Here is a 10,428-nt window from a genome sequence, read left to right as displayed (position 1 = left end):
CCTCTCTCACTCGTCCCGCAGCCGCCAAATCGAACGTATTGCATCGAAGCACCATGTCCAACAAACCCGCGTACAAAGTCGGTAAGCGATGATAAGTGAACGAACGAACGACGTGAAAGTTTCAAGAGCGACAATGAACGCGAAACGAACACGTGCTCGCGAAACAACGTGAAGTACTCGCCTTTTCGAGACTGCGAGCGAGATGTCGCGTTCGGTGCGTATTATTGCGTGATTAAATCCGCGCAAAAATATGCAAAATACTTGAATCTTCGGTTTACTTGGAGTGCGTTATTTTTGTCCGATGTTTTTGTCGCTATCGCCGAAAATTTCTAACAGAGTAGTATAATTTTTATATAATTACAAAAAATTGTTAAAATAAGATTAGTTTATTGATGATATTATATATGATTAATGGTAAAATAATTAGTTCAATTCTTTATACACACTACTCGGTATATACTACTCTGCTATATTTTTAATAAATCTTTATTTTCTAATAATTTTTTCTTCTAATAACTTTTCTATACAAGTATGTGATTATCTGTATTATCACATAATTATAATAATATATAATTATGTATGTATGTATACATAATTATGTACATATATATAATTATACATGTATAACAATTATGTATATTTTTTATGCTATTCTAATATTTTATCAATAAACTTGACTTGCTTGAAATAAATCTTTCAATTATTAATAGCCGATCTTTCTTTGGCGGAATGGGGTCGCAAGGAGATCACCTTGGCCGAGAACGAGATGCCAGGACTCATGGCCATTAGGAAAAAATATGGGCCACCAAAGGTACTTAAGGGTGCACGAATTGCTGGCTGTCTTCACATGACTGTACAGACTGCAGTGCTGATTGAAACTCTAGTAGAACTTGGTGCAGAGGTAAACATTGAAAAGATGTACTTTTCTAAGGGAACATTATAATGAATTAATTGGCATGCATGATAATTCTTGATGTAATGTCTAATTATAATTAACGATAAATGAAATTTCTGATTATTCCAATATTTATATATTCTTAAAGAGCAGATAAAGATATAATGTCATCAATGACTAATTTTCATATTTTTAAAAGTATAATGGAATTGATAACAGAATAGATAATCTTTTTCTTGCATCACTTTTTTTACTTAACAATAAAGGATAATATAAAATAGACATTAGAATGAAAAAAGATTCTGCATTTCAAATAGTTTTTTGTCTGTCAACTTGAGAATATGTACAAAAGGCTTCAATAATGTTATGATTATTTAAATATTTTTAAGCTTATCTATTCACAAGAATAAATTACAGCTTTTATTTATAAGAAGAAACTGAATACATTTTCATAAAATAAAAATTGGTCATATCTAGAAATACACTTACTGAAAAATTAAATTTCTAATAATCTAATATTTGGAAATTAAAGTTCAACAAAATTATTCTTGTATCATAGGTGCAATGGTCGTCCTGCAATATATTCAGCACCCAGAATCATGCAGCAGCTGCTATAGCGAAAACCGGAGTACCAGTGTACGCTTGGAAAGGTGAAACCGACGAAGAGTACATCTGGTGCATAGAGCAGACTCTCGTTTTTCGAGACGGTAAGCCACTCAATTTGATTCTCGATGACGGTGGCGATCTGACCAACCTCGTACATACCAAGTACCCACAGTATCTCGAGGAATGTCGTGGTATATCCGAGGAGACCACCACTGGAGTGCACAATCTTTACCGTATGATGAAGGAGGGCACGCTCAAAGTGCCGGCGATTAACGTTAATGACTCTGTTACGAAGGTTTGTGATTATGATTAAGCAAGTTTATGAATGTGATTAGTTCTAACAATATATAATTAGATTCAAATAGTCACCATACTCTATCAGTTGAGATAATGTGCTGTGTAAAGATAAGAAATTACGATAAAAAGTACGAGTGTTTTCATTTGAAAAGAGTCTAATATAATGATAAAGTAAACATTTATGTTAAATTTTTCATTGTTATATCAGAAGATATTTTTAAAAAATCTAAATTTTTACTGAATTAATAAAAATAATTAAAATAAATAATATACACAAACAATAACACAACAAAATTAACTCTATTATTAACTAAATAATTTTATATTTTTGATAGAGTAAATTCGACAACTTGTACGGATGTAGAGAATCATTGATAGACGGTATTAAGAGAGCGACCGACATTATGATCGCCGGCAAAGTATGCGTGGTGGCGGGATACGGAGATGTCGGCAAAGGATGTGCACAGAGTCTCAGAGCTTTCGGAGGTCGCGTTATTATCACAGAAATTGATCCAATCAACGCACTTCAAGCAGCTATGGAAGGATACGAAGTAAGAAAGATTCTAAATTTAAAAAATTATATCAAACCGGCGTTTTGATCATTTATTGTGCGTCCTCTATTACAAATTATGAGATTAATAAATTTCAAAATTAAATGTGAATGTAAAATTGAAAATTTCTACTTCAATTTGAGCTATTGCGAGTTTAAATAGATTTATAAACATCAATTTTCTTCCATTCGCGCAATTTTCAAAATCATCAATCAAGTATTATCGTATTCTCGTAATTTTCAGGTAACGACAATGGATGAGGCGTCTACAAAAGGTCAGATATACGTGACCACTACAGGATGTAAGGATATCGTGGTGGGTCGACATTTTATGAATATGCCGAATGACGCTATTGTCTGCAATATAGGGCATTTTGATTGCGAAATCGACGTCACTTGGCTAGAGAAGAACGCTGTGGAAAAGATTAATATAAAGCCACAAGTGGATAGATACCATTTGGAGAACGGCAGGTATGTGTGTATAAGATTACGAAATCGAACCTGAATGAATTTTTATCTTTTATAATTAATTGAATTGCATCGTTCTTAGACATATTATACTACTCGCGGAGGGTCGTTTGGTAAACTTGGGATGCGCGATGGGTCACTCGAGCTTCGTCATGAGCAATTCGTTTACAAATCAAGTGCTCGCGCAGATCGAACTCTGGACAAAATCGAATCAGTATCCGATTGGCGTACATATGTTGCCGAAGAAACTGGACGAGGAAGTTGCGGCATTACATCTGAATCATCTGGGTGTAAAGTTGACGACTCTGACACCAGAACAAGCCAAATATTTAGACGTATCTGTGGAAGGACCTTATAAACCCGATCATTACCGATATTAGTCGGAATCTATCACGAGCGAGAATATTTACACAGGAAATAGTAAATTGTTCTTGTTATAATTATATAACTGATTCTTTACAAAATGGGGATTAACAATGTATCCAATTTTATACAATATTGGATTAAATGCATATATATTAAAATTTGTCTCTTTTTGTAATCTCTATGATAACGAATCGATAGTAATTTAATTCTTAATACTTAAGGATTATCTTGATTTTTAATTATTTGATTGTAACTATCTTTCTTTTCATCCTTGATTATAAATTCGCAATTTTCGGAAAAAAAAATCATATTGATACAACAAAAGAAAATGTATTCTTTTTTTCATAACAATAACTATCACAGATCATAATTATATACAATTTCGCCTATATTATCTATATTTTAAATAGCATTGAGTTCTCTTGCAAGCAATGACAGCCGCATCCCGTAGGACATATCGTCTCTTTAGTAAACCACGCAGCTAAATGCTCAATATGTCCACCGTGACCGCAAAATATGCAGAAATTACTCGCACCTAGATTTTTAGACGATCGAAATCTTAATTTTATGTTTCGCAAAAAATTTATTATTTGTTAGAAGTGATACGAACCTCTGACTGTGACGTGGCACACAATACATTGAAAACTCAAACCCTTGCAGTTCGCGCATTGTGGACCTTGACTAATCTTATTGCAGAGCCGACACTCGTTCTGCAATTCCACGCCCTTTTGCACGTCGAACGGCGACGCACTTAAATGTTTTAATACTTGCGCCCGACCATCCAACAACTCCCATCTGTGCAGTGCTTCAGCATATGATTTCTTGTAACCATCGTATAGTGCCGTATATTTCTCGTCGAGCAATCTGCAAACAAGATATATTTGGTTACATTAAAAATTGCAATATACATAAGCGCAAAGTATCGAAGTTTAAAAATTGTTTAATTTATGTTTATATAACTTACTTAATGTTCTTCGCCGAATCCCCGAACGTGTCTTGAATAACTTTTAAGTCATCAAGCGATTCTGACCACGAGTTGGACCGATGTTGTTTCTGAAGATTCTGAAAATTCCATCCCTCCATCGTGGTATCTGCTAGATGGATGGTATGATAAGGCGAGCCACCGGGCTACAAAGAATAATCGAATAAAACAGGTTCATTTATATATAAATAATCTATATTAACGTTAATTATTATTTATGTACAAATCTTTCATGATCAGGGTTATCATTAATGAATAAAATATATGTGTGAGCTCTCTGTAGATTGTTTATCTATGTGAAATATATGCATAATTAATCATAGCAAACAGCACACATTGTTTAACCACCAACTGCGATTTGCTACAAGCGATACACATGTTAATTTGTTTTTTTTTCCTCATCAATCACACCTATACAAGTGTGTACAGGTTTGCATCCAGATTTTAATCAGACGCAGCGAGCAAATCTGCATGTGTGGCATAGTGACACTTTCCAGTCCGATGCTCAGAGGTGAATGTAAGATATCATATAAGAGAGTCCTAAGAACCAGAAAATTTTGTTTTGAGAACAGAATTCAGAGATCTTACCTTTAACCACCATTTTCCTGTGGAAAGCCTCTATAACAAAACGTAACATATTATATCGTTAGCCATGATGTATGTAATTGTAGATAACATAAAAGATACGTCGGTATAGTATAATTTATATTTATTACATGTATGAAATAATGTAGATCCTTAAGTTGAAATTTTATTCACTGCACGTATTTTCTAAGATTTTCTTTAAAACACATTTTTTTATAAACACTAATAAATGTGTATAACACACTAATATAATGTGTTTTTTATAAAACACATTTTTTTATAAACACTAATTACTAAATTATTCGAATTATGTTTTCAATATATCTCACTAATATCGTTTATGATCAAATATATATACCATACCGTCGTATTTTTGTGTATCAAATTACAAATACAAATGACAAAACACCATGTATTCCCTCATGCATCGGAAGAAAGAGACATGTGCTGTGCATAAAAAGATGTCTTCCTTCTTATTAAATATACGAGGAACGCTTACGAATAGAAGACAAAGATGTGTTCACTAAACATATATACATAATTTTTTTCATTAATTTTGCAGGATATCAGTGCTGCTCCACATTAGGTAAAGTTTTTAACACATGGCACAACTAAATATTTTAATATATTTTTTTACTCTTTCGCACGAATTATATACTTACACTGACATTCACGGATTTGCTAATCAGCTTGGTTTGTGCAGCATCTGTGTTCTCCGATCGATAGCTAAGTGCGCAGCTTAACATACCGGCCATTTGAACATCAGATTGGTTAGCATAATGTTGTATTCTGAACAAAAGTACAGAATAATCAATTGCAGATTAATATATCACAATTACTCGATTGATAATTAAAATTGCATTTCTATAAAAAAAGCATATGTACATATATGCAACAATGTAATTAAAATTTCTTTTAATTAAAATTAATCTTTTTAAAATCTTTATTTTTCGATTTTTACTGTCTTGATGTTTAAAATAAAATGTTAATGGAAAAAATATATATATATATATATATATATCCAATTTATTATATGAATTTAATCTGTTCTTTTTTATGTGTATAGCTTAAAAATATATGTATACACATATAGTTTTAATATGCAATGACGAGTAATCATGTAAATATTTAACGACTTGCTTACAGAGAATGAATTAAGTGTTGGCCCCAGGGATGTAAAGGCCATGGAGCGTCGATATCAGAAGATTGGCCCGATTGGCAAGAGTTGTGCTCGGTATTGGAAGGTGGCTGTGAAATGATTAGGCCAGCTAAACACCAAGTTTGAACTAAATCAGATCGTTCCAGTGTAGCAGCTACGTTCGCGTTATACTGACACATGGCGGGAATATCAGCTGTATTGATTCTATAAAGAGAATAATAAAATTATTATAATAAATTATTATAATTATTAAATTATTATAATATTTTATAGATTTTTTAAATATGTCGCGACTATCGAACACTATGTAATCATCATACTCACGTGTATTTCTCGGCGAGCTCCTTATTAACAAAGAATAACGATGATATGTCGTATATCATAACCATTGGGTGATAATTTTTAAAGTATGATCGATCGTGCATTCTACCCGTGCCATGCAATCCACGACGGAGATCTTTCTGCTAATGTTAGAATTATTAATATATATATAAAATAATCATGCACAATTTGCTTTAAATGAGATTGGCACAAATTATTATGAGATGTCAAATTTTACTCAATAACACATATATGTATATACAAATTTATATGAAATAAAATAAATATTGCACAAATAAATTGAAAATCTTTTTTAAATTAACGGAGTATATAAATACATAACAAAAAATACTATTACATTTATTTTTCATTATATTTTTAAGACCGATAAAGTATCAATATTATCATTTTATAATTTTATAATTCTATTTATGCCACTCTTATTTTTATCGATTCAAATATGCCTTACCCGATCTTGGAAGTAATACGAGCTAATAGACATATTGTCATTGGTCGGTACATAAGAACTTCGGTACATATGCATAAAAGGTTCGCCATTACCCATGCTATTGTCCAAGGCGGACAGTGCCCTGGGCGTTGCGTCTCCCGGTTTCATCAACGATCTTCTCGTATATGAGGGACGGCCGAAACAAACGAGGATACCTGTAGAATCGAAAAAATACACCAAATTAAATATCGTAAGATGATATCAAGCAATATACGCACCTACACAGGAAAACTTGGCGCCGGACGTTCTAGGGAATGGTATATAAGAATCCTGATAATTTGCACAGATATTGGACGAGCTCAAAAAATTGCTGTTATCCTGCATGTGATACGCCAAGTGACCGCTCTCATCTTCATCCTTCTTGCACATCTGCACACACGATAAAGAGATCAATATTTTTATTCGATTATGTTAATTTGGCAAAAAATACAAAACTTTCTTACTTGTTCTAGACTTATAATTAGCTGTCGAAGACATGGTTCCAAACACGATCTGTTCTTCCTGACTCGATGCTGAGCGGTTTGCGTAAGAATCTTCAGCAGTTTGGTCATCATCGCGTTGTCGATCGATGTGCCAGGACAAAATTGAAAGGTAGGTTGCGCGCTGCATGGATAATTCACGGGAAAATTTACTTTTAATATCACATTGTAATTCTTCGTGCACGCAGTTATGGTACAACTCCTTTCCGTCGCGTCCATGGCGTTTACCTGGAATAAAGTTAAATTGTGTTAATCACTTCATTTTTATCTTATGTAAAATAATCTTCCGAATTACCTCTATATTTGGTATATTCATATTTATCAAGGAAAACTCCTGCTGCAAACTCTTTGGTTGAGTGGGAGATGAGACTTTCTTGGAATTGTCTGGAAAATTGGCCATTTCAGATTGCGGCACAGGCTCGTTCACTTTAGTCGTTATATAATTTATCTCAGGTTCACTCTGGGAAGTGTTAAGCTGTAATTCTTGGACGGATTGCAAAGTTCCTAGAAAGATATCCGTCGCATTACAATTTTCATAAAAATATTGCAATGTGCTTTGCAATCTCTTATACACATACTTAGATTGTTTTCTTCAGAATATTGACTGTAGACTGACAAACCATCTTCGATACCATTACTGCATAACTGAAAATGACGAGAGAAACGTTACTATTATCTGCAATTTTTATAATCACGAAACTATATAAAGACAATATTTTTTATTAATAATTCTTACTTTCTTTATAAAGGGATTAATTTTAAATATCCTTAGACACTGATCTTTGGACCATGTAACAAGTTCAAATTCGCTGTTTTCTATAAACAAATAGGGATAGAATTGTAATAATGTACATATTTTATATTTTTATAATTTTTAGCACACATTTGAACTATACCTAATTTCAGATGTCGCCATTGAAATTCGAGTACAACATCTGTGTGGCCTACAAATGTGTAAATTGGTGCACTGAGATTCGAGGTGTTCCATAGCAAAAGACTGTTTTCTCCACGACGCAACTGTGGTACCACTATTGTTACTAAACCTTCTCCAAAAGGCTGTAAAAGTTCATCAAGTGATACATCATATGTATGATTTATTATATGTTTTGATGTATTATAAGTATTATATAGAAATTATATAGAATTACAATAAATGAGAATAGTTCAACATGTATTCTTACTGTATATCTCGCTCTCCATACGGGAGAATTTGTTGTCAAGATACTCTCGGCCCTGCGCGGGTTGGTAATATCGAAGATCTTGACAGTGCAATCTTGACTCGATGTTGCCAATTGATTTTGTTGAAAGGGACACCAATCTAAACCGTGTATCTAAAATCACTTTGATTTTGATACTTTTTCACAAAAATTATTCGAGATACAAGTATAACATATAATTATAAATATAATAAAATATACTTTGGTCAAGTGTGCTGTTATATATTGCACAGGACTTGTTGCTTTTCGCTGATCCCATATTTTGACATCTCCATCATGCGCTGTAGCTAAAGTATATAATGATAATGGATTCCAACGCACTTGAGATGATCCTACTGTAAGGAAGATATAAAAATGCTTACTTTTGTTCCAAAAAGTTTATGCTTCATTTTATTATGCTTCAATCTTACCAACAGCAGACAGAGACAAACAAGGTTTTCTGTGATCACGTATGTCCCAGATATGTATAAATGTGTCAATACTGCAAGAGGCAATGATATCTGGTTCTTTTGGATGCCAATTTAGATCGCTAACTACACGAGTATGAGCTTTCAGACTTTGTGTGGTCTGCAATTCATATCCTCCTGCTCCATTAAAGTTCAATATTTCAATTCGTGTGTTACTCTAAAATAAAAAAAAAATTCTTTAAAATAAAATAGGACAATACATATATCTCTTCCATATCTCACAAATAATATATCATGAATAATATATCAGCAAACACGACATCTAAAAGTGTCTTAATGATGTATTATGTCATTAAAATGTCATTAAAATATTATTAAGATGTATTTATAGACATCATCATGTTTGTTGGATAATTTTTGTTGACAATATCTGTCTATATATTTATATAAAAAAATCTATACATAAAATCTTACAGAAATTGCGCACAAGTGGCAATTTAAATCAGATGGGTTCCATTCGGCAGAGCTAACTTCATATTTACTCTGTCGTTGGAATTTCTTCACCGCATTGACATCCTCATCCAAATGTTTTACTGCCAAATATCTGCGCCTAAAGTAAACAATATAAAATAGTCATGAAAAATCATATAATATAACGATAGATAATTTTTGTCGCATTAAATATTTGCAATGTAATTCTTTTAGTTTGAGAAATTAATTTCTTTAACAGTGCAGTAATTCGAGGCATGCAACATTATTTGCTCCACAAATATTGAGAGTGCGATACCGATGACTTACCCGGCTAACAAAACATAGTTGCCGGTCGCATCCACAGCCATGGTGTTCGCCTAAGTAATAAAAAAGGACACGTAAACACTCGCATTTTCTTTTTTCGTGATAATAAAAATAGCGCTCTATTATTTCTAACGAAAGCTCCTCGCTTTTCTTTTTTACTGACCTGTAAATCACGATGCTCGGTGACCACATAATCGCTATTCCGTTTAGACATTTTAACAACAAACGTTTGTTATTTCCCTCAGCATCATGCGTCGAGGTTAGTCTTATGCCAAACACAGCCTGATGCGCGCGCTGCGGTTGAATTAAGCGTACCTACACAACCTTACCATACATTACAAACACATATACACACGTATGACGTAGTATGAAAATATTTCGAAATAATCTGAAACATGTTGAAAAAATATCTCGAATTGTTCTCGAGTTCTTTCATATCTACGCTCTCTTTTTCTCTTTCTAAATCTTTAATCTATATCGTATTCTAAGTATAATATCGTGGCTCTCTAATTAATTTATAATGACATTTTATGACATTGGAAAGAATGTAAAAAAAACGCTTTGTTCAAATTACATTTTTCGCGACTTTATTCGTGTCCATATAAAGTCAGAATATAGCTGTCTCATTTTAAATACGAGGCCGAGACCGTGTAATGTTTCTCTTTTCGGATGAGAAAAACACTGGTCACGGTATCGCGCTCGCGCTGCGAGCGCGTCACTCATACATGCGTGCACTGACGTAACGCGATTGGCCGCACCGTTTCTCATCGCAAGCGGGCGAGCGAGCGAGCGA

General features: G+C 33.2%; 2 protein-coding genes across 6 annotated transcripts; one reads left to right on the top strand and one right to left on the bottom strand.

Moving 5' to 3' along the window:
- Positions 1 to 53: 53 nt before the first annotated feature.
- Positions 54 to 3,318, top strand: LOC105248117 (adenosylhomocysteinase). The gene is made up of 6 exons (XM_011252726.3): positions 54 to 81; positions 711 to 901; positions 1,455 to 1,796; positions 2,134 to 2,349; positions 2,593 to 2,819; positions 2,899 to 3,318. Exons 1-6 carry the CDS (start codon positions 54 to 56, stop codon positions 3,194 to 3,196), a joined length of 1,302 nt encoding a protein of 433 aa, XP_011251028.1. The 3' UTR covers positions 3,197 to 3,318.
- A 211-nt stretch (positions 3,319 to 3,529) lies between these two features.
- Positions 3,530 to 10,410, bottom strand: LOC105248116 (GATOR complex protein WDR59). Of its 5 annotated transcripts, none has more exons than XM_011252723.3 (21): positions 10,210 to 10,410; positions 9,799 to 9,959; positions 9,639 to 9,688; positions 9,315 to 9,450; positions 8,844 to 9,057; positions 8,635 to 8,768; positions 8,398 to 8,547; positions 8,113 to 8,272; positions 7,953 to 8,032; positions 7,795 to 7,861; positions 7,512 to 7,720; positions 7,181 to 7,444; positions 6,956 to 7,106; positions 6,699 to 6,892; positions 6,233 to 6,372; positions 5,894 to 6,112; positions 5,412 to 5,538; positions 4,753 to 4,782; positions 4,147 to 4,310; positions 3,793 to 4,046; positions 3,530 to 3,717 (listed from the first exon to the last, which is right to left on the bottom strand). In XM_011252723.3, exons 2-21 carry the CDS (start codon positions 9,847 to 9,849, stop codon positions 3,578 to 3,580), a joined length of 2,934 nt encoding a protein of 977 aa, XP_011251025.1. In that variant the 5' UTR covers positions 9,850 to 9,959; positions 10,210 to 10,410; the 3' UTR covers positions 3,530 to 3,577. The 5 variants fall into 5 exon arrangements, with proteins under 5 accessions (XP_011251025.1, XP_011251024.1, XP_011251026.1 ...); XM_011252722.3 differs by having other exon boundaries at positions 9,799 to 9,950; XM_011252724.3 differs by lacking the exon at positions 10,210 to 10,410 and having other exon boundaries at positions 6,233 to 6,369; positions 9,799 to 10,155.
- Positions 10,411 to 10,428: the final 18 nt, after the last annotated feature.

The sequence above is a fragment of the Camponotus floridanus genome, unplaced genomic scaffold, assembly GCF_003227725.1.
Source record: "Camponotus floridanus strain SB8 unplaced genomic scaffold, Cflo_v7.5 scaffold138, whole genome shotgun sequence".
NCBI classification, from domain to species: Eukaryota; Metazoa; Arthropoda; class Insecta; order Hymenoptera; family Formicidae; genus Camponotus; species Camponotus floridanus.
Note: the sequence above shows the minus strand (reverse complement) of the source record. Positions and strands in the feature narration are given on the sequence as shown.